Below are 25,646 nucleotides of genomic sequence, written 5' to 3' on the forward strand. Positions count from 1 at the left end.
TTTTGAGTGCAACCTAAAATGCTGGGGCCAGAACCTGATGGGTTTCCACGAAGAGCACAGCACAGAATGTATCGGGCTGCCTACACAGGCAGCTGTACCAGCAGTAACATAGTGCCCATGAACCAGTATCCGACTTGAACTTAAGCTGCGATTCAAGCTCTTAGTGGCTTTAACCAGGCAAAACTGTAGGCTTTGGATATCTTTGTGCAGACGACATCTTTCTTCATAATTTATTTTTCTTCTCCATAACAAATGGATAGTATTCCAGACTTTGGTAATTTTTGCTATATAGATTTGATTCAAATAAAAATAATAAAAAATAAAAATAATAATAATAAAAAGATAACTCTGAACATCACTCCCAGCTCCTTACTCCCAGCAGTGGGAGATGGAGGTCACTGGTTTCATCCTGCAGAGATCGCAAAGTACAGTTTGGAGGTGGCTGCTGTCCTCATGTAAAACAAAATTAATTCACATCAATCTTGCTGCTCTTTCATCCAGCAATACTGCAGAATGCAGATGTTGCAGAAATTCAGTTTTCTCTCCTGTTTGTATTACTGTACAGTTATCTTTCCTCAGTTTTCATTTCCCACTTCAGTTGTTTCACTTTCATTTCACTACTGCTGATCTCGGGTTTCGCTCATTGCTGTTCCGTATTACTGCGCTATGGAGTTTCACTTGAACAACTTCCCGCTACTTTTTGCTGCCTTCCTTACCTAACTTATCCACAGGGACGTGTTTCTGGCAAGGCCTTGGGACCTGCAGCTGTCACTCAGGTGTGGTTTGTGTAAAAAGATGTTGTGCATATAGCAGTGGTACCTGAGGCACAGCCTGCTGATACCAGAGCAGTCCTTGGGTCAGTGACTTTGCAGACATGACAAGGAAGCCTGTACCTTACTTTGGTCAATGCTATCTGATGAAGCAGATACTGCTAGGCTGACCAGTGGCTGATCTCCTGCCCTGCCCTACTCTCCTGTTGCATCCCAGCAGGATACTTGCCCTTCTTGCCCTGCAGTCATTTCCAAGACTCGGATCTGGCTAAAGTTAGTCACGGCCTCTGACAGCAGCACGAGCATCTCCCTGCCCCACGTGGAACACCGCAGCAAGCTCAAAATGCGCGCTTGCAGCCGGGAGACGGCTCAGAGGCAGAGATGGAAGCACATCGCGCGCGTGACTACAGCCAAGATGCCGCGCAGCCCCTCTCTGTGGAGCCTGGGCAACTCCGTGCACGCGCCCAACGGCAGTTCTGGTCGATGGCGGCTGCGCGGGCGCCGCCGCGTTGCTATGGTTGCCGCTGTTGCGGCGGCTGCGTGTGCTCTGCGGGGAGAGCAGAGGGGGGCCGTGCGTACAAAGGGGCCCGCGGCTGAGCTTCGCTCCGAGATCCTTAGGCAGCATTGTGAAGCTGATGTCGCGGGCTGCATCCCGCACAGATCACGAAGTACAGTTTGGAGGTGGCTGTTGCCTTTGTGTAAAACAAATTGCACCGTTTTTGTAGGTCGTTGTGCCCGGCAGGAGCCTGCAGTGGTCGTGAACAGCGAACTTGTGTGAAAAGAACATTCTAGGAAGGACAAGATGTACGGGGCTGCTCCGAAAGTAATGTCTCCTATTTTATTATTGCAGCCCTCAGCATCAGAGGTGTATGCTGGTGAAAATGCAGAGCTAATGGAAATGACTATGCTGAAACATAATGTTTTGTGGTGGAGAATTTGCTACATCAAATAGTGTTATTGTGCTCTTTGTTGTAGTTTTTGTGGAAATAAATAGAAGGCATTACTTTCAGAGTAGCCTATGCACTATATGTCTGAAGTTGTACTGGCCTTTATAAAGTAGTAGAGTCCTTACAGTGATGATTATACCACAAACACAGCTGTGTCAGATTTGGATGATGTTTGTATTACATGTCCTTGAGCAGAAGGAAAGATTATTGTGTGGCTGCAGCACAAGAGATGAGCAGAAATATTCTTTGTTTAGCAACTCGGTCTAAATGTGGTCACTACGGGGCTCGTTGCCTACTTTTCAGAATGCTGGTGTTTTGTATCTTCCAGATTGCTTAAACTCACCAGACCTTTGTGCTTGCCTCCTTTGTTCGTTAAGATTACATCTTTAAACAGCTGTCTGTGTATTTAGATATCTAAACAATTTTTATGATACTTTGAAGTTACCTTGCTAGAATTACAATTAGTTATTTGTCATTGTGAGGCAAGCTCAGATAATAATATTTGTTGTACACAGCTGGAATTGTTGGAGTCTTTAATCTTTAATCCCATCTAAGGCTTTTCCATAGGGAAATCTGGATTTTCTTAATTTTTTCTTTTTTAAGAGTTCAGCTTAACATCAAAAGCTTTCAATGACTATCTGGATCACTAAAATCACAGTCTGAATAGACTTAACATGGTAAACCCACTCCGTGGTTTATTGAAAATTCTCTGAAAGAAAATTACAGAATAAACAGAATTGTCTGGCTTAAGGAGAGGCATTTCACCAGGATCAATCATTTCAATCAAAATCATTTGTAAAAATGTGGCCTCACTTGGATAGCAATTGGCAGCTTCCTTATCCACATCTTATAAATGGAAGTTACATTTTGAATTTCTAAGTTAGAAGGGCTATACATGAACATACCTTCCAGTTTTCCTAGAAGATGGTGCCTAGTATGCCGTGTGGAAATTATTGTGCATAGGAATTTCTGAAACAATCTAATCTCGTGCCTCTGTTTTGTGTGCTTCAGGCCAGTGAGCAGTATCCTGTGCAATCTCTTGCTTTTCTTTTTATTCCCATAGTGTTATGTTAAATATAATTCCAGAAATTTTTGCTTGGTATTTTCAATGCTGAAACTTGTCTGGCCTTTTGGATCCCTGTTAGTAGTGCTTGTAATGGGGTGACTGAATTCAGTGCCGTTACAAATGAAATATTCACATCCTGTTGCTCATGACTGAAATAAATGTAATATGTTTATTTGAGCAGATTTACATTTGTTGCAAATAAATTTTTATGGTGGTATGAAATAATGAATATATATGCAGTTAACAGTTTTCCAGGAGATCATTTCTGGAAGCAAAATAAAACTTATATTAACTATATTTACAAAATCCTGTTATACAAACAGGATTTACCTCAGCTCATAATGGTGAAGTATTTCTATAGATTAAATTTTTGAATTTTTCTATCTTCAATTTTACAATGTTGTGAAGATTCATATAGAAAATATAAATAATGCATGAGTGGGGCAAATTTGTCCCTTAATGGAGACTTTAGTTTGGCCCATCTAATTTCCATTCCAAAGAGAAAAGCTATGTTCTGTATTCATTAATAATCAAAGAACTTCCCAAGTGAGCATTAAAAAAAATACAAGTAGCTAGATGAAGAAAAATGTTTTTTTCATTAATAATGCAGTTCTGTCTACTACTTATACATAGATATACAAAGAGAAAACGTAAGCTTGCCATCAGGATGCCTTCATGCAGTTACAAGATTGAGGACACGCTCCTTTACTATCACTGATAAAACTGAGCATAGTGATGATCTGCATCTATGATCTATGCTTGGATCTTGTTTATTTTTCTTCCATTAAACTATTTGCTGGTTAACTTCTATTACAGTCATTTTTTTCCAGCCTAGAAAATAAATTGATGTCTAGAGTAAGTGTAGTATATGTGTGTATTGATTGCTGCATGACATGAGTAAGTTATCATTCCTAGTTAAGTTTACGGGAATGCTAGGTTCAGAGTAGTGACATGACTTTCTGCATGCTTTTTTTTAATTCCAAGTATGTAAGATGGTACTTAAAAGTTATTTATACCAGTATCTGCACACCAAGTTGTTTTCAGATTTGAAGCAATTTTACAATTTACAATTAATATTTTAATTAAACATTTGATATGAATTTAGAAAGTGAGACCAGATTCCTTGTTATTTGAAGATGGCTGCTAGATACTACAGTTCAAACAAGAGCATCCACCTATATTTTAGTTGTTTTTCATTAGTGATAATGACGTAAGAGATAAATAAACAAATAGGGAACATGGTGTTTATGTTTTCTTTTGTTGTGTGAAAAAAAAAAAAAAAAAAGAGAGGAGGAAAAAGAGGAAAAGCGATTCAAGAGACTTTATTGAACACAACTGCAACCATTTGGAGCAGCTGCATGTTTGAATAAAGCGTAACAAAATAACTTTTACTTAAAAAAAAAAAAAAAAAAAAAAAAAAAGCAAACCAGTAGTCAGCATACTTAGCACTTGGCATACAGGTCTTCCTTATCAAACACATTTTAATGATGTGATGGTGAGGCAGTGGCATTGGCATAGGCTGCCAGAGGAACCAGTGTGCATGCCCCATTCCTGCAGGCATTCAAGGCCAGCTTGGGTGGGAATGAATAGCCTGCATGGTAATTCTCATAGCTGGAGTGTGACTGTCCTGATTTCTTTGATATTTCAGTTATAGTAGCTATTCTTGAGTTTCCTGGATACTTTTCTGTATGTACATGTTATAATTTATGGGTATTTTTACTCACAAGTTTTAAATGTAAACAGTCAAGATGAGACTTCCTGGGCTCAAGCAAGACCAAATTCACATCTCCCAAAGTTCTGAAAGCATCTATGGATATGTTACAGCTGTGTATTGATATATGAGTATGCAACTCCTGTATGATTTCCAGCTTTAGTTGGATAACTGAGAACTATTTCTACTGAGTCAGAATTGAACTGCACTCCAGAAAAAAAATAAAAAATAAAAAAAATTTTGCTGTTCGTATTTCCAAAAACAATGGTTTGTATTTGTTTGTAGAAGAAAAGAAGCTCAAAGCAATAGGTCACTGTATGTTTCACTGTACTTAAACAAGAGAAGAAGATATCTGAGAAGGCAGATCTTTGGCAGGGATTGAACAGATAGGGACAGCCAATGAAGTTGTCGTCTTTCATGTTTTGTTTCTTTACTCAGTAGCAGGTATGTTAGGGAGTTTAGAATTTCTGTAATTATGCAAAGTCTCCCTCAGTTGATCCAGTTCAGATTGTTCTTTTCAAAAAATACAGACAAAGAGAAGTGAAGGAACAAAGCTTTGGAGGCCAACACAAGAAGTAAAGTATGGAGTAAAGTATCTTCACTTGAAACAATCATGACAGTTGTTGCTTTTTCTCTTCCTCAGCTTTCTACTCCACTATTTTGTTTGGTGTCTTGGCATAAATATAAAATTCAAGGTCATTAAATTGAGCAAAACATGTTTTGTAAATTAGTGCTCATATATTATACTTCTTTTCATTAATTTTATTTTTAATTTTTACTGGTTTCTTTTAAATGTAGTATAACCACAAATAATTTTTTAGAAAATGCTAATTTCTTCTTTGTAACAGATACTAGTCGTAGTTACTAAACTTAGAGAAGAATTTGTTAATGCTTGACACTGAGGAATAAAAACAACAAAACCCAGAAACTATTTCACTTTGTTATTCAGCAGTGCTGTTTCAGTGGCGTATGTGGAGGCAAACATTCCAACTGGCTCAATGATGCTGTCACCTGGGATCCAATCCTACAAGGCACTATGCAGTAAGAACTCTAATTGTTGTGTAGAGGTAAGAGCAGAGTGTTGAATGATTTGAACCTTTCAACAGTCAGCAGTATCATGAGGCAGAAGAAAACTTGACTGTATATGAAAGAGACTGCATTTTCCTAATTTACAAAGGTTTTGAGTTAATTCATTTTTGTATCTTTACATACAGAGATGAAGAAGAGCCTTGCTCAGTAATTCAACACTCCCACAAATTTTAAATGAGAGAAGATTCAGCCTTCTTATGTTTATCTACTTGCTGTGTATGACTAAAAGTGCTATGTATTATTCTAAGCTGACTGCTAATGTATGTATCTGTTAATTTGAAGGATAACCTCTACTGCATTACTCTGCACACTGGTTTAGAGCAAAGGGATTTTTAGTAAAAATTTCAGTGGTTACCCACTAACTGGGTTACACACGTTTCTGTAATCAATTCTCTTCCTAGAGAGATTTCACATTAAATCTTTCAAATTAGAAAATCATGTGAACATTTTAAAATATTTTAAAACAGTAATAAAAAGGCCATTTCCTTCTAAAATAAACACAACATTTGAAGCAGAATAATATTTTAATAAAATTAAATCTAAGTATTCACAAAGCATTATGCACATACAGTACATACTGTATTTAAAGCCTATGGACCTTAAATCATTTTATTCTAGTGTAGTCAGCTTTGGACACAAGCTAAGCTTACTTCTTTTGTAATAAGAAAGTTTACAATTGTTCCTCAAAGTGATCTTACATATATACATATATATATATATATATATATAACTCTATACTCCTACATGTAAGTGTAGGTATATACACACACTTGCATGCATGTGTATATCAACATACATACACATATATGTACATATATCATTTACACACATGCACACCTATGGGAACGTGTGTGTGGTATGCGTGTCCACATACGTATGTACTCTATCTGGGAGCACTGTGGATGGGCCAGGCATTAAAAAGAGAGAACTGAAAACAACCACCCTAATAATTGTAAAACAAAAGTTTGTAACGAATTTTTAATTTTACAGGTTGTTCATAACTTGCATTGAACAAAAGGAACACAGTCTTCTGTATTATATAGAAATCAGATTTATTGCATTTGATTATGTTTGAGTAACAGATGATGAGTACCTGCCTGCTCATGACAGTTAAGTTCTATGATGTGAATAAAATAAAATGAAGTAGTACTGGAAACAAACTTTTCAATTAATGTAGTTTTGTGATGCGATCTGTGGTGATACTTTCCAGCATGTGGCAGGTTTTCTAACTATTAAAGTCTGCCCTGCTTCAGCTGCTTTGGAAGGAGGCTGCTTTCTAAGTCCTAATTGTTTCGAACCCAGAAGACTTGGTTACCTTATTCTTTTTCTAGGTGCAGAATCATTACCATTTATTGTGAAAAGCTCACTACAAGAAAGTCAACCCAAATTTTCAGAAGTGAGCTAGAAGTTTTTACTTGGAGTTTAGGTTGGTCAGGTAGGAGTTTTTTTCCTGTGTAAATTATTGTTATTGGTTTCCTATTTGCTCTGAAGACATATCCACAATAAAATACTGTTTTCGTGACAGCAGTAAATGGTTGTCTCCATGCAACATAAACTGTAATCTCAGAACATGCATGTTACTTAATAAAAAATAAAAATATAAGGTGCCTTCAGAATGCTGGCAGTTTTACATTTGGAACATACAGTTAGTGTGTGTGTGTACGTATATATTTACATCAGAACTGCTCAACTTTAGCTTACAAGCTTCAGATTTAGGAAAATATACAGTACTTTTGCATATATATTCCTTGTAGCCCCTGAGTCAAGTATAGAGGATTTAAATACAAAAAAGGAAAAACAGCCATTAAAAGCACTTACATTTTTTATGTGAAATTATAGTATAAAAGTATTATTTCCCAGGAAGACCAGGATCAGAAACATGCCTATGAAGACTCAAGATTCCTACAGTGCTCACTGAACATTCTGGCAAGGAAGGGTGCCTAATTGATGGGAGATAAGGTTTAGGATGCTGTGGGGGACACTCTGCAGAGTGGTCATGTTCTTGATCTAAAAAGGAAGCCAGGTTGTCTTCTGAGGCTGTGTTAAGATGTACTCCACTGGAGAGAGATTCTTTGGATTTAAGTTTCGATTTTTCAAGGTCTAGAAATTCAGGACACTGGAAAAGAGAAGAAACAAGATGACAATAATTTTATCAATCTCTTCTAGGTTCTTGTTTCTCCTGAAAATTAGCACAGACTGTTGCTGGAAAACCATATTTGACAGTAAAACAGCAAGCTGAAGTATTTTTATGTGGTACAGCACTTGATTTAATGTAATTGAATGCAGTTCTGTTGGTCAACTGTAGAAGTGCAGGAATCTTGTCATCCCCCCCCAGATGTGTTCACATGACAGCAAGATACACATATATTGTTGTTTCTCAAGGTCTGAATATTGTTGAGACCCAATCTAAGAGGATGGATTTCAGTATTCTTGAATTCCTGGTTTTAAAACATACTTCTGGAATTGCTTCAGTCCAAACATTAAAACCATTTTGATTCCAGTCTCAGGCCTCAGTTCTTCACTTTTATACTCTGAATCCATTCAAATTGTGCAGTGTGCCTGCTGATGCTTTAATGCAGACTTGCTGTATTTCTGTTCTGACAAGGGTATGTATATGTTTTGGGCAGAAGCTGGCATAGTGGGCAAACACTTCTGAAAAGTGCTGCATGTGTCCTGTCCTAACAGTCCTTATGCATGCAAACTGATGCTTTCTGGACATGTTGAGCTTACTGTGCCTGTATGTGCTTCAACATATGTGTGAGGTATTTGATACATCTAAGAACAGTGTATTTACTGATTGTTTGCTGCAGCTTGTCAGGAAATAACTTGCCACATCTGTCCAAACTGTTAAGTTCGAGAAATTCCAAACAAATTTGGAAAATGAAATACTGCCTGAACAGAACTGGAGTAGAAAACATATATTGGAAAATGTAGGTATGTGGCAGCTCTGTATGAGCAGATTTCTGTCAGTGGCAAGGGACTAAACATGGTTTTTGTCCCCTCTTACCTCCATATATTTATGACCATCCTGTTCAGTTATCGTGTTTCTGAGGACTTCAAGAGCAAGACCTATGGCAGATACACCCAAGCAGGCAGGTCTCATGCTTCCGATGGCTTGCTCTTGTGTCTAATACTTATTTTCTGCTAATTTTGGTGATGTACATGATCATTAATTGATCTGATTATAAGATCATTGTATAAATCTCTTAAACTCTCACAGAAAACGTGGTTTCTGAAATTACGGCATCAAAAGTTCAATGCAGAGATGCTAGATCAAAATAATAATTTCATTTTCTTTAACAAGAACCTAGATTGTTGTGATTTTCCTCCTCCAGTAAACTAACAAGATTAAAAAGGCTCTTTTAATCTTATTGGACATATACAAACCTGAGATGAAGGACTGAAACTTCTGTCTGTTTTAATTGATGCTACAGGATGAAGCTTTTGTGTAAACCAGATTGCTGGCTGTTGATACTCTGCACCTGCAGTCACCATGCTATAAGCAGGTGGAATGAGTGTTGATTGCCTCTGCAGAAGCTGCAGTATGGTTTGGATATCAGCAGTCATCTGGGATTCAAGCCTAGAGAAATAATAAAATCGGTGAACATGTGGTCAGGACTGGGTGTATTTTAACATACTGATTACAGATGTATTCAGGAGGAACTTGTAGCTTATTAATAAAGCAAGCTCTTGTTGTGACATGAACATGCCTTAAGAGGAAAGAACAGAAGAGGGAGTACTGAGCCTTTCCAAAGCGTGCTAGCTCTCCCTTTCCTTTACAAATCACACTTGCCAGCTTGCTTCTGATTTTTTTTTTTTTTTTTTCAACATTAAGAATGAGTTCATTATTGTCTCTTATACTTGGAAGAGAATGTAATAGAGGGAACCAGATCTTCCGTTGAAGTTAACAGGAATAACTCCTCTCTTCATCAAAACAAAATTGATTTGTACTGGCTGAGGATGGGACACATTTTTATATATCTGACAATTAATTCTGACACTCTCAGTTCTAATTGAATGCACTGAAATAAGCAGAAAACCACAGTAGCGTAATTCCACAGTTAGAAATGAAAGATTCTTACAAGATCATTAGTTTAGAAACAAACAAACAAACAAACAAGATCTGACCAGGTTTCTTTACTGTGGAAGTTTATTCAGACCCCGTAAGTAATTTCAGCATTTCTGATGTTCAAACTCAGTAGCTCTTTTCTATTTATTTTCCTTTTCATAAGTTTTATATGACTTTTGAAATAGTTTATCTGCTTATGTCATTCTTACAATTTTGCAGCACTAAAATGATTTTCAAATGGTCTTACCATGATTGACAAGCTCAGCAATAGGTAATGCCCATAATGCCTCCTCAGCTGCTGGAAAGATACAAGCATGCTACAATAGACTGCACTTTGGATACATAGCCTTCTGTACTGCACTCACCTTCTGACAAGAGCAAACAGATCTTTGTCAGTAGCCTTTAACGTTGTGAATGTTACTACCTGGATTCCCTACAGAAGCAGAAATGATCCTGTGGAGACAGATTTTTGCTTTCACCAGAATCTTTGCTGCTTGGTACCTTTTTTCCTTTCATTCTAGTGTTGTCCATCATCTGTGTCACTTATTTATAAAGCATACATGAAATTAATCTGAAAAGTATGCCCAAAGTATTTTTAAGATGCTGTTTCTTCATTTATTGCGAGAAGTTAGTTCTGTGGCATCAGCTTTTGTAGTGAAAAACACAAAACAAGAGGCTAGTCAGTCATGCTCTACTTGCCCTCTTGTTCATCTCCCTTGGATTGTTTGCAACTTAGAAATATGCTGATCTCACACAAGCATGATGCTTGTGTCACAAGGGAAAAAACTGCAGCAACATGCCACCATCCACAGAACTTCTGTCTGCTAAACTTGAGATTTAATATCTCAGTGTATATAATGGATTAGGCATTGGTGGACTTGCATCATCACTTGTCTCTTTCTTTGAATTAACTATAAAATGTCTTCCTTCTTACTTTGTCAGCACTTTGTAAGCTTTCCCCTTTACTTCTAATCAAAGAGTTTAACTGATTGTATTTATTCATCACTACTCTATATATAAATTCTCCCTCCTTTCTCCACAATTTAAACAGGCCCCATCATGCCACACAAGCAAAAGCAAACTAGAGAACCTTAAGTGCTTGGCCCAGAACCACCCTGAACAGGAGCTTAAAGAGGAGAAAGAGATAACACTAGGCCCAGAGTCCTGGTACAGTGGCTTTCCAGTCCTCTATATCCTTTTAACAATTTGGTTAGCATGCTAATTTGCCAAGGCATGGAAAAAGACAGGAAAAAAGTGATCCTGCTTTTTAGTCCAGCAAGCCACATATGACATAAGCAAGATAGAATATTGCCTATAATAGCATCCATAGAAGATCCAGAAAAGATCAAAATCTTGAAATCATGAAAGAGTTTATAAACACGAAGAGTTAAAAAATAAAGCAGCTTAATAACATGCATAACAATTTAAATCTTAGTTTATTGGTAACAATATCATTTTCTCACTCAAAAAATAATGAGAAATGCTCTTCTATAAGGCAATTCAGAGTGATTAACGTGGGTACCTAGAAGTGAGTGATATAATTACTCTGACAGTGATTTATAAATTTTGTACTCAGCATTCCTAGAATAGTTTTTTTTTTTTTTTTTTTTTCCCAAGAGTCAGGAAGGCTGAATTTAGGTGATACTTAGGCTGCTATGAATTCATATGTGCAACTCAGGTTTTTTGTAGCTTCGGAAGGTACAAATACCTTTGGAGATCTCTTGCACAAGTTAATTCCTTCTGTAGAATCATTGATATCTGTTGAATTGTAGACCCTTATCACAAATATATATATTTATAATATCTCTGTTTTTACCTGTTGAGTTGTTCTTGAAGTAAATCTAATCGATTCTCTACTTCTCCATATACGTAGTCACTTTCAGTATCACAGATACCCCATGTTACATGCGGTAATGCTGAGTGACTTGGGGAGTCTTGGTATTCCCTCATGTTCTGTTCCTCCCAGTTTCTTTTATCAGTGATATCTGAGGAAAAATAAAATATAGGAAAAGTATAGATTTACACACATGCTGTAAAAGAGGGTTGGCACGACTCAAACATCCCATTTACAAGTGTTTCTCCAAACCTTAGAAGACAGCTTGATATGGTGAAAACTTGTGCGACCTGTATTTATTCCTTACCAATGTTTAGGGAAAAATAACAGGGGAGACATCCAAAAATTACAAAATTTTAACATAAGGATAGCAACATGCTAATATTTTAAGCTGAACATATACAAAGTAGCTCTATATAGTCAATATCATTAGAGTTCTGCCAAGAAAACTAAAGAAATAGAAGTCATTACTTATTTTTTAACAGCAAACCCCTAGTTTTCTCAAGCTGAGATTAGACATATTTACTCTAAACTAAATATATGAAATTATATACTTGACTATCTTTGTGCCTGGCTAAAACCTATTTTCTTGCCCTAGAGTGTTATATTGTAGTGTATTTACTGTTTAGCTTTTTGGTGTAAAAGGAGAACTTGCTACATTGCACTTTACATCATTTGACATGCATTACAGTGTGTTGGAATTTCTCCAAACCAGACCAAACAACCAAAGCTAAATCGGTTATTACTTTCAAAGGGAAAAAGATTTGCACTAATGTAGTTTTAGCATCACAAGTCTCCAACCCTTACGTTGGTATCTAAAGCATGTTTCAGAGACTGGTGCTATACTATGGCATGAAGGGTGCCAGTTTATTTTGTTTCATATTCTATGACTTGTAACAGAAGGAAATATTTTGCATAGGTCAGTCAGAGATCACTTAAATACTAAAGTGAGCTTCATCATAAATATATATATACATATATTTCTGTTCAACCTATAGGTAACATTTTGGATTGAGGTACAGACAGTAAATTCAAGGTAAAAATCCTCAAATGCATAATTAGGATTCACTATAGTTTCAGATAGATTGCTCATTTTAATTCCCCTTCTAAACCTGTATATTTTATATGCATGTAAATAAAAACCTAGTCCTTGTATAGTCCTTTATATTTATATTTATATTCAGCCCTCTGTAGAAAATGATTATGACTATTCCAGGCTCCAGCCTGTACCTGCTTGCACAAATCAAATCCATTTTGTCCCTAATACTTCTTGGTCAAAGAAGTCAGCTGCAACTGACTTCAAAAATAACTGAAGTGCACTCCTTTCCTTTTTGCTGTTTGAGCTACTTTTTCATCCTCTTTCAATTTGTTTAATTTATACCTCTGTGAATTTTTAAATGAGTTAACATTCTTTGTTTCAGGCAGTTTTTCCTTTTCACCAAACTGGTGGAAAGCTACAAATTACTTATCATGGGATATATATTCTACCCTTATCTGATATAAAGATCTTGCTGTGAGCTCTGAAGAGCCTACAGGTGACATATTCATGACGAGCAGTGCTTTTTATACATATTTACACCTCATCCTCATTAGGGCTAGAGCACCTCTCCTGTGAGGAAAGGTTGAGGGAACTGGGTTTGTTTAGCTTGGAGAAGAGAAGGTTCCAGGGAACCTCACTGTGGCCTTCCAGTAGTTGAAGGGAGCATAAAAACAGGAAGGGGAACAGCTGTTTACAACTGTGGTCAGTGATAGGACAAGGGGGAATGGTCTTAAACTGAGACAGGGGATTTAGGTTAGATATTAGGAGGAAGTTTTTCCACACAGAGGGTAGTGATGCACTGGAACAGGTTGCCCAAGGAGGTTGTGGATGCCCCATCCCTGGATGGATTCAAGGCCAGGCTGGATGTAGCTCTGCGCAGCCTGGTCTACTGGTTGGCAATCCTGCACATAGCAGGGGGGTTGGAACTAGATGACTTTTAAGGTCCTTTTCAACCCAGGCCATTCTGATTCTCAGCCTTCATTACTTTGAATCAATCTTTTGTCATATGCTATCAAAAATTGCTTTGGACTCCTCAGATTCTCCTCTCTGCTGAGATTTCCTCCTGTTCAGGAAAAAATAAGGCTATTGTACTGAACAAGTGCTAAAGTTTCATCTCCCATTAGAGTAATACTTGTAATTATTTAACTATGTAAAAATCACAGAATACATTAAATGTTCTTACTGTGCTCAGACAGCTGCTTCATTGTACAGCTGGAGAAAATCCTTGACCAATTATCAGGTGTCAGCCTTAGTCATAGGAGCTGTTGGATGTGAATCCCACAATCCTTCAGTAGTTCCTGAGTGTTTTTTTCAGGGTTCTCCTAACACTTCTTTTGGCACTGCATGCTGATAATGCAACTTAGGTTATGTTCATTTTACACTTGGGAAATTTTTCAAAGCAAACAATAGCAACCAGAGCCATGTTTCAAAGAAAAGAAGATAAAAAAAACCCCAACAAACAAACAGTGTGTGAGTGACATATGAGAGGCTTGTCCAAATGCTATTAGCTAATCCTTTTCAATCACATCTTTTAGCAGCATTAGTCTATGAAGAAAACAACAACAAACAAACAGAAAGTAAGAAAGGAAAAAAAAAGAAGTCTCCTTTTTAGTCCTATATTTCATATAGACTTAGCCAGGAAGGGGAGCTCTCACTACATGCCTCTAGGCTGAAGAAGACTTTCTCCTCTTTTTAATCAGAAGTAGCTGCTTATTATATTATGTGCTGTTTGATTAGCAGGTGGTAGAAAGTTTCCTGGAGCTGTAGAGTATTTGGATTTCGTATGACATGACCTATAACTGATTTTATGCACTGAACAGAAGGAAGGGAAAAGATTTTGTCTTGGCTACACATATGCATATTCAGGTTCCCAGTACACGTAAGCCAACAGAAGGTGAAGAAAACAATGTCAGAGAAGCATGTAATTTGGATTTAGTGGGTACACATGTGTCACATTCGTGTCCAAGGAACCTGGAAAGCTCTCAGCAAAGCAAAGGGAGCAATCTTATGACAAAAATCAGGGTTAAAATTTTCATCTATGGCTGCAGCTATAACTGATGTCGTAAAACCAGTGGAATAGAAACTAAAAATATTGGTCTTATATTTCAGTGCTTTTTAGCGGCCTGTAAAACCAAGTTGCTGGCTATTTTACTCAATAAATCATTCAGTAAAATCCCATAGTTTCCAATGCTGTGTGTTATTCTGGGGAAATTACAAATGGTTTTTGTCCCAGAATATGTATTTATAGCCTACTAAAATAAACATTTGATTTATGACAAAGGAAATTAACTGGCACTCAAATTATAAAATAAGTTCATACACTGTAAGAAAGACTCTTATCTCTTGTGGAATATGGTACTGCACTTACTTTCAAGTTATAAATAAACAACCTCTAATTAATAGCAGTCTAAAGCATAAAGCTGATCATATTTTATTGAATTTGAGCTTTCACACACATTATCAGAAATGCCAGTTAACAGACTGAAAAAAAGAATGTAATCTTAATCAAAATATGTAACCTTTATACATGCTAAATTTAACTCAAATAAAATCTGCAGTAGGTTGCCTTGGAAAATGTTGCTATAGCTTCCAGGACACATTTTTGGCTATCAGTAGTGGAAAGGTAAGCTTACAGATTGTATTACGAATGCATGAAGTTTGCGTGTTCATACTGATATGACCCTACCCTGAAGAGACCAGATTTCATACATTCATATCTTTAAAATGAAAAAAGATATTGTTTGGCCTGATTTATATCAGGATAGTTTAAAATTAACCTAAAATTCAAAGTTTCTTGAACAATGAGTAAATTATTAAATTGACTCAAAACAAACTGCTGGGGAAGACAGTATTAAACTGTATGTAATTCTTCCCTTCAAACTGAAATAATTACAAACAAACTTTCAGCAAGACTGAATACATTAATCTATGGCTTTTCATTATTTCCCATTCACATCAATGAGAAAATGAAAATTTTAGCATATTCAATGCAATTTTAAATGTGATTGTTATTAAACACTATGTTGACATATACAACAAAATGCGATAGCATTTCTTCAAGCTATTATCAGCTACTTTCACTGAATTTTGGTTGTATATCATGAGTGCAGAGAATGGAACTAATTATCTGAACAACTTCTAAATTCATTTAACTCTTTTTAAGTAGGATTTTGTACCGTCACCCAACCTTGGCATATTCTCTTGATTTGAAGGTACTTTTCACCCTTGGGTGCTCAGTAAAGTCAAGCACTGGTTGACAATCTCAAAGATTTTGTTTACATGACTGTTCTAAGGTAGTTCAGTTAGGAGATTATTTGTTAACAAAACCTGGAATAGTCTTTGCGAGGTTCTGTAACCTGCTTCCACTGTCATTGCATCAAACTATAGCAGTCCTTTTCTGAAATGCTGATTTTTGATCTAACATAGATATTATTGTTTATTCTTCAGAAAACAAAAAAGTAACAATTACGTAAATAATAGGATCATTAAGAAAATGATTTTTGATAATCAAACCAAAAAAGATGTCTAAGCAAACTTTTAAAAAAGTATCAGTTATATTACCTTTGCAAGAGTCACTTCTTTTGTCAGTAAGTATTTCTTCTGTTGCTTGAATCATTTCTTCAAAGTCCAGCTCTGTAGTTTTCTCTGTTATGGATGGGTAATCAGCTACCCCAGAGAACAGGGGTTTTTGCTCATCTTCAATGGAGGACACAAATGATGATGAGCCACTTTTTTTCTCCTCAAAGTGTTTCTTAATAGATTGATAATATCTGGAGTTGTCCCCTGTGGGTTCAGGATCACTCTGACCATTCTCTTTGAAATAATCTGTTAGATGGAAATAACCATGTATAATAACATGCAGTTTATAAACTTGTGTTCTAGTTTATTCTGATTGGAGGATGGAGACCTATATTTCTTTTGAAGACACAAAAGACATTTGTACTTACATGGTAAGAATTTCTAGTCTCTGGATCACAATTAATTTTCAAAAAGCTGCTTATATCAAACCAACTTTCCTATTTACTCACTGTTTTATTCCAGTTAAGGATAACATTTGAGAAAGCCTTTTATCACAAAAACAATGTATTATAAATCCAGACACATGCTTAAAAAAAAAAAATAGAACTTATTACTTAATTCCCTCTTCTAATTTCTCACATTTTGGGGTATTTCTCACATTCTTGACAGTAAAATAATCATAGGTCTCAGACTCAGCTTCAAAACTACCTTTTTAATTTATACCTACATAAAAAGCGTCTTTGCTGTTTATTTTTTCCCAGCAAAGGTCACAGCTCAACCTCAAAATGCTGGCATAGATTAATATGGACATATTTCTCTATGTAAATTACTGGCATGCTTATATTGAGGATTGATATGGGAGGTAGAATCCTCTTGGCAAAAAAAGAAGGAAGTTGTAATCTATTTTTGTAAGATCATCTCAAAATGACATCAACAGACCAAATTCCGTAGCCTTTTGAATTAACTGCTATTCATTTTGTTTTGATCATCCAATCTTTTGAATAAGTATGTGAAAAGCTGAGATATATTGAGTAGGAAAGTACCAGCCACTTTCAGAATGAAGCTTTCATTAATTGCATTCAGGATCTGGAGTGAGGAACAGCAAGTTCAGTAGTTTTAACAGGTGGCCAATAAAAGTACAGATTTAAAGCACATGCCTTTAAAAGACATTGTAAGAAGGAAATAGAATTTAAACACAAGAATGATCATTTGTGGATATAGAGAACTCCTGATCTCTTTTCAGCATAAACTTGAATCTAATTTCAAATTCAATATTTGGTCTTACCTATTTTTAACTGAAATGTCAAGATAATTCCAGTTCTGCTATTTATTTAAAACACTTTTTAGCAGGGTAGTCTCAACAGTGTATAAATACTGTAACTAGTTTGCATTAATTTGCTGGGGAGACAGCATGATTTCCCATCTGCTTTGTGCTAATTACTAATCAACATATTTATGGAATGTCTGCAGTCTTTACAGACTACAGAAGTGGTTAATGCAACATTTACTATATTCCATAGATTTATTTGATTTCTGGTCACAGCACTGAAATGAAAGTGTGGCCACATCTAATTCTCTTTATTGTACATGAAGAGAATACAGTATTTGTATGGAGCACTCTGCAGGAGTCCAGACATCTATGAGCAGTGAGGGCAGATAATGGCCTACAAAATAAAACCAGTACCAAGGCAGCTCTCCTGTAACTGTACACTCTAGAGTCTCTAGGAACAATTTAAACAGCTCTGCATTGAACTAACTTTATTTGGCTTCTGTAAAGCAGAATTACTAGCTGTAAGTGTTAGTGGTAACACTCTGATACTTCTAAGGCATCAAAGCTAATAGTCTGACAGGGTAAGGCTTTTGGGTGATGTACAGAATGGGTAGATGCCCCACACATCTCCCAGCTGCAAGAAAAGAAAAGAAAACAAAACAAAACAAAAAAAAACAAACACAAGAAAGCTTCATAAGAAAATTCAAATGTTTATCTCACAAGGCTTTTTTTTCTTTAAATATATGGTGAAATGCATGCAGTCATAGTACAGTAAATTTTCTTAATTACTTACTGCATGACTAACTTCAACCACAGTCACACTGCTGACTGTGAAAAAGACCTTATAATGAAAGCTTGAAATTGCCATTTTTAGGGTAATTTTTTATGTTCATGGGATTTTGTGCACTAACAGTAATGAGCACCCTATGGAATACGAATCAACCAGTGAACTAATTTTAAGAGAGGTCATGGAGAGTCTAATGAAAAAAATAGTATAGCAACTCAAGTATAGCAGATCTTATTTGTCATATTCAAAGAATATTAAAATACCTAGAAACAAGATTCCAGATTCTGCTAGCAATTATCCTTCTGTAAAACAGGATAATTCAACTGTTGTGTCTGCATTTAGTCTTCATCTATAACAAATCAACAGAGCATATTCTTTTCCAAATGCTGTTCAGGTATAACAAACTCCACAACATTAGAAAAAAATTAAAATCCTATTTAAATCAATGAATATTTTTAACCTGATGATCTATTTCTAAATATGCATCTTTGGCTTTAGTGCAATTGCTTTATATGGTAGCCATTTGGTTATATTCAGAAAGTCATAAGCTGTTTTTCTTTTAAAAGACTGATGCTAGAGATTCTTATGTCTGTACAATAATCCCATTCTATTCTGCAAATGGAACAAAACTGTATTTAGCTCTGCAGGTACAAGCTCAGCACCTCAGCTCAACCATTCAGCAATGCCTCTGCAGCTCAGTAATAAGATATTACAAATCATATCTAGGCAGTGCTTAGTTTGCAGAGTAAATTTCTCCATTTTGTTTCTACTCTTCAGATGAAATCCAGTCATTGGTTTGGAATGAATTTTCTAGATGAGAATTTGTATCTTTTTATGTGTACCTATGGATAAGTTGACTTTCTGGCAGACATACTCAAGGTTTCAAAAATACTTTCTTTTCCTTTCTCTTCTGTTTCAGGAAAAAAGAGTAATCATTAAAAAAAGCCCCTCATCTTAGTGCTTCCTCTTTCCTTCTCTGCTAATGCAATTTTCACTCTCTAATTCTAAGGAGTAGAAAAACTGTTTTACAAAAGTTGATTTGTGTAACTTCCTGCTTTACTAAACATGTTCAAGCATCATTACATTCTTTACGGGACATGCTTTAGATTGTTATGTTTTGGATGCCTGCCAATCTTACAGGCAATGTCATCTGATATTTTGCTGTCTGGAACTCCGAACATCTTCGTAGTAATTTTTAGTGTTTTTTGCACTTGTACCAGCAATGGAAGAAAAGAAACAGGATTGTCATGAGGGCAATGGAAAGCAGCTATGACAGACTCACAGAAATACTGGAATAAAATCTTGCTTGCTGCAACAATTATCAGAATTTCTTTTGAGTGTCATAGTTAGCCTGCAGCATTGAAGTTTTCCATTATTCAAACAGTGGCAGTCTGCATGAGCCAGACATACTTTCTCCTAACAAATCACTCTGCTAGCAACAATATTTGTGAAAATGCCACTACTATATTACATGTGGAACAGCATTGTTTAATATTACTGTAATTTCATTAAGTTGAATTTGTCATACTTAATTAGTTTAGCCGTGTAGCATAGTGCATCAGAAGAAGGAAAATTTTTACTCCCTTTTTCAGCTATCCAATATAAAGCCCCATAATATGCCTTGACAAAATCAATTTTTCAGAAGAAATGAAGGGAATGACTTCCTCACCCTCACAGAAAGCAATTTATACCCCAAACCATAAGACACATAAGCCTTATCATTAAAATTATCAGCATAATGGTAAATCTGTTCAGCAGTTATGATATTGTCCCATTCTTTTGAAAAATCCTACCATATCATTTTATGTTGCACCAAGTAAGTCCCTTGGTAAAGAGAAATGCACACTGTGACTTTGAAGGAGAGACTGCTCAAAAACTCAGCAGATCTTCATATTCCTAGCAAGTATTTTGGTTCAACTGTTACTAGGTTTTTCTTACGTGATAATCACAAATATTCCTGCAATGGTAAATCTGTTTTTCCTACATATGAACAAAATATTTTCTAGTGAGCAATTTTGTTTGTTGTCTGTTCGTTAATTTAAAAATATCAGTAATCTTGTCAGGGAACAGAAAAATGCTTCACGTGCCCACTCATGCATCAAATTCAGCAAATGATTGAAGTCGGTGATTGGGCATTTCATAGAACACATTAAATACAATACCACAAACAGGTTGGAAAGGTGCAAAATCTCAAATAAGTCCAAAAATCCAAAGTGGTTAATCCCTAATTTGAACATTGTTTTCCAACCATTCACTAATAATTTGTTTAGCAACAGTACCAAATCCTTGTGATAAAATGAGGGCTGCCTCATTTACTTAGAAAAGCCATTTTTATTGCCCACCACAGTACCGGCCAGCGTTAATTCTACTTGAGCTTTAACTGCATGAATTATCTTACTACAAAGGTGTACAGCATATCCATAGCCCTCCATGTTGCCTAACCTCACTCTTAGTGCCTATAAGCTTTCTACCTAAGCCCTAGAAGAAAATCCTTTCATTCTTTAGCACATACGTGTTTTCCTCCTTTCTTATTTCTCCTCATTTTGATTCCCTTAATTATCCCACTTACCATTAGGAAATCCTACTCACAAAACACGTTGTAAAATTTCTGTATGGTTTTTGATCAATAAAAAAAAGTTATCTAGAAATCAATGCAGGAATATTCCCATTCCTAGTAAAAAGTAGGTTGCTGGTGATATTTTAGGAAAGCTAAAACAATTCCTTGTTTCAATAATAAAAAAATCTAAACATCTTATTTTTCTGTAACTAATTTTAATAGTAAAAGAACCCTTTAATTTCAGTTTTATCCATAATTTGGGAACAATTCACTGGAGAACCTAAAGATATAAACAAGTGAAATTCCATCATTTTAGTAAGACCAATTTTGTTGCTGTAGGTCTTACAGTGATAGTAGAGGAACAGAAGTGTACTGGCAGAACGTTTGAATTCCTGATCTGTCACAGCAAAGCTTGTGAGAGCTTGGTAAACATACACGCGCTTTAATGTATTTCATTTCAGCGCTGTGAAGATATGGATGATTTGAGAAGTAGAGAACAGTAGAAAATACTTGAAATCTCCTCTCAGTATCCTGAACTAAAGATTAGGCAACTGTATAATCAATAACGTACAGATGTTATAACTATGAAATATACCAGAGAGTTCAGTTAAGCAGTAATTATCCCAAAAGGGAATAGATAGAATGCTTACCCATATCCTGGGTATCCTATGCAACTCCTGAGAAGGGCATCTCCAGAAGAGATCCTTCCCCACTGGTAGTCAGCTCCCATTATAATGGGATTATAATGATAATTAGATAATAACGGAAGGATATTTCTTATTTTTCAGGAAATAATGCTATACTTTAAAAAATCAGAAATAAGGAAGTATAAATGTACGCCTGAAAAGAGATTCAGGTCAAAAGCCAAATTTTAGAATTCTCTTCTAAAAGGAATACAATTTTCACCATAGGACTATGAGTACTTTTTTTTTTTTTTTTTAAATCCCAAAGGATAGCTACTGGTATGTGTGCTTGCACACATTTGGAGACAGCCTCTCTGGGAGCAACTTGTAGAAACAGGACTCTTATGGAAGCTCCCTGAGGTATCTTCTAGGCACTGTGGTAACATCAAAAACAAAAATAATAGGAGCAGATGGAAAACTGCAGTGATGGGTTCTCTGACAACCATACACTTTTCACTGAAGGTGAAATTTCAGGAACATGAAATCTTGTTCTAGGCTATATATTTCTTGCCCTGATAATAATTGCTTCCTGATCATTTAACCACCTGACACTCCAGGTGAATGTTAGAAACTCTTTTCTAATTAAGCCCAAGTGGATTTCATTAGCAAAATATATTAGTTTAATAGTTAAGTAAGAGCTTCAATTTTATTTATTTATTTATTTTTTTAAAACAAATTCCTTCCCTACTTTCTTGCTGGGGACACAGAAAATACTTCTTGGCTGAATCATCTATTTGTAAACCAAGCCTTTAAATGTATAAGCTGAGAGGAGGGTACAAAAATGGGAGTTAATATGCGTAAAATGAAACTTTGCAGCATGCATTTTATATTGCACTTGATTGCTACAGACTGTGTTAACATGAGCAAGTGAAGGAGGTATTTGTGTAAAAAGATTTCATAAGAACTTCCTTTTGTGGGTTATTAAAATCACATCTATGGACATAAAAATTCCTTTTAATGAGTTCCTAGAGCCAGCTGGCAAGATCAAGCATTGCTAGCTACCTGAATCTCTCATTACTAATACAGTTCTATTGGAGTCTTTCTCATTCTCTCAGCTAGAGCCTGTGGGATGATGTTGCCTTTGGATTATAGCTAAAAATCCAGAGCAATGTTTTATGCTTTCTGGAAAACAGAGAACAAGCTAGATCCTTTAAAAGAATATTATGATTATGGAATCATAGAATCACAAGGTTGGAAACAACCTTCAAGATCATCTAGTCCAACCTGTAGTCCTCCCATTATCATTGCTACCACAAGCTACTAAACCATATCTCGTAGCTCCTCAACCAGACGCCTCTTGAACACTGCCAGGGACGGTGACTCCACCACCTCCCTGGGCAGTCATTCCAGTGTCTGACCACTCTCTGAGAGAAAAAGTTCTTCCTTATGTCTAACCTAAACCTCCTCTGGTACAGCTTGCGGCTATTTCCCCGTGTCCTGCTCGTTGCCTCGGAGAAGAAGCCAAACCCCTTCCCCCTTCAGGAAGTTGTAGAGTGCAGTGAGGCTCTCAGAACCTCCTCTTTTGCAGGCTAAACAGTTCCACCTCCCTCATAAGACTTGTGCTCCAGACCCTTCATCAGTTTCGTTGCCTTTCTCTGGACAAATTCCAGAGCCTATGATTGAGCATTTGTAGCAGATAAGATCAATTTCTGTTGACACAGGTAAGAAATGATGGAAATATGTAATAGGTAGACTGAGGTCGTCTTACTTGGAATTGGAAAAGTAGTGGCACTAACTGCAGATGCACGAGCTGTGTGGATTTTCTTTAACCCCTGACAAAACTCCTGCAGAAAGAGTTACTATGGCAACAAAGTCCAAATCAGGCTAGCATGAACTAAAGGCTGAGATAATGCAATCCCATTTTAGCACTCCAAAAGAGAGAAAATCATTGATGATCACACTGAAGACGAAAATAATGCTTTCCCAAACTAGGTAATATAGGTCAATAACCGGAAGTAAAGAACGGGTAATCCTCTTCCCCATAATTATTACAAATAAATAATTTATTGAGATTATAAATATCAAAATCTTAAATTGAGAATGTTGTTTGTCTATTCAAATTGTAGTCTGTTCAGTTACAAAATCAAAATATGATGGAAGTCATTATGTGAGACATATTTTTTATCTATAAGAATATGTTGACCAGAAATGCTTTGTCAGCTCTGTTTTTAGGAACTTGATCTTTCTTTTCCAGTTCTTCTAACGCACTCTACAGGATCGTGCTGAAATATTTATCAATTATGGTCTAATTATGTTGGATCAAAGTATGATGCAGCTCTCTTCCATGGAAAGATATTGACGCTGATATAAATAGAACTTTACAATCCAGTAGTAAAATCTAGCACTCTATGACCTCATAGAATGGGCCACAGAGAAGTGATACAAAAGGTGTATGACTACTAGGTGCCTTCTCTGGCAGCGGGAACATACGAAGAATCTGAACAAGGACCAGAGCGGGACAGTAAACCAGTGCATCAAAAGCATATTCAGTGCTTAGATGGAATTTAAATGTGCTGCTCTCTAACTCAAAAGTTACCAGGTACTGTAGAGAAGCCTTGTCTTCTCTTTCCCAAAGAAAGGTTTTTTTTCAATGACAAAACTGTGAGAAATTATATAATTATATTATCTCAAAAGTAATGTAAACAAATGTCCCTAAGAGAAACTATTCAATATAATCTAGAGAGAGAGAATCATAAAATCTTGAGGCTTTGCACCACACTGACACCTGAGGAGCCTATTTGTAATTCTGCAGGAGACATGACATGGAAGATCACTTCCATCATATCTAGACAGCAGCATATGTTTTCTCATAAGAAATTTGAAGGTTATTCAGGCAGGGCACCTCTGTCAACAGATTCTTAGTGATGAGCAGATTGAATATTTCATGGGGACGTTTTCTTGACAGATTTGGTGTCAGTCTTGGCTTCTTGCCCTAAGGATGTTTATTTGATCAAATGGCAATGTCATTGTTCTGAGTAGCCACTCTCTAGATTGAAGTCTTTCTTCATCAAGCTTTATACTTGCCATGTACCTTTAAAGTGTTCCCATTTATTATTAACTACAATGCAAATCCAAAATTGGTTTTGTGCTACATTTAGGATTGGGATTTAACTGTGGAGTAGGAAAAAGTGGCATAGTATAAACATTAATTTGTCCAAATCATTGGACCATATAAAATTATCCAAGGAACTGTGTTTTCCTTTTCTGAATCTTTTATAAATTTAGCTTTCTTCATTATTATTGCTGTCTGACCACAGCTACAGGTATTTTGGAGTACTGAATATTCTGACTGGGTTTAGTATTTCACTGAATTTTCCTTCATAAGGATTAATCACAAAAGTCTCTAAGGTGAATACAAACACAGAAATCTGAACTCTTTCCAGTACAACCATTTACGCATTCCCAAATGAATTAAAACCTGACTACAGGAATCTACTGTAGAACCACCAGGTAGAAACGCCACATAACATAAAGTTCAGCAAAGTACTTTCCTGAGGAAATAAAATCAACACTACTGGTAAATAATATAGTAGACTAGTTTCGCCAAACATTTTAAAACATGATGTTTCAGAAAACGGATAATGGCCTGGAGATAACATGTAGGTATTTGTACAGGTACATATATATATGTATACACACACATACATACACATACATGTTTATCTGAAGGATAGTGTTTATTTGAAGAATAGTGGGGTAGATTAATGTTTGAATAGCTCTGCACTGATGGATAAGAGGTCATGGAAAGCTGACACTGATATCCTCTAGATATATAAAACCATGTAGGGGACAATGCACAGAATGTTTTTACTACTCAGATGGATTCTCAAGACCTGCTACAGTAACAACCAACATAGGACCCTAATGTACCCAGAATTACCAAGTGAAATACTAATGAATAATGAAGCAGCACTGTCCAATGTAAAAAATGAAGTTAATTACCTTTTTCTATTTCACTTTGAAAGGACAATTTCCGTCTTCGCAGTTTGCAGTTATCTCCATTTGTATCATTAGTAGTTTGTGATCTTATTACGATGTCAGACTTGATTAATGAAAGATGAAACATAATGACAGATTAGTCCCACATAAAGAGAGCAGGTTTTCAATAGTTGATTGACTCAATCATGTTCAAGCTTTAAGAAAGGCAGTATTACACAAGTCAGTCTACATCATCCCCATCTAATAGTATTGGTCAATGCTAATGTTATAAAGTTCATATTGACATTGAGCAAAACTGGCAATGTTGCTACATAATGTGAAAAAGTATCCTGATAAATAAATTCACCTGTATTATCAGTTTTCTGA

The 25,646-nt window shown here is 36.1% G+C and overlaps 1 protein-coding gene across 1 annotated transcript in view; it reads right to left on the reverse strand.

Moving 5' to 3' along the window:
* Positions 1-6,618: 6,618 nt before the first annotated feature.
* KCNH7 (potassium voltage-gated channel subfamily H member 7) overlaps positions 6,619-25,646 on the reverse strand; it is a 210,917-nt gene continuing 191,889 nt past the window's right edge. The window contains exons 14-18 of the mRNA XM_052674603.1: positions 25,284-25,383; positions 16,087-16,350; positions 11,469-11,637; positions 8,971-9,163; positions 6,619-7,699 (exon numbers count right to left, since the gene is read on the reverse strand). Of these exons, the coding sequence (XP_052530563.1) occupies positions 7,433-7,699; positions 8,971-9,163; positions 11,469-11,637; positions 16,087-16,350; positions 25,284-25,383 (993 nt within the window). The 3' untranslated portion in view covers positions 6,619-7,432. The remainder of the gene's footprint in view (positions 7,700-8,970; positions 9,164-11,468; positions 11,638-16,086; positions 16,351-25,283; positions 25,384-25,646) is intronic.

The sequence above is a fragment of the Tympanuchus pallidicinctus genome, unplaced genomic scaffold, assembly GCF_026119805.1.
Source record: "Tympanuchus pallidicinctus isolate F22 unplaced genomic scaffold, pur_lepc_1.0 scaffold15, whole genome shotgun sequence".
NCBI lineage: Eukaryota > Metazoa > Chordata > Aves > Galliformes > Phasianidae > Tympanuchus > Tympanuchus pallidicinctus.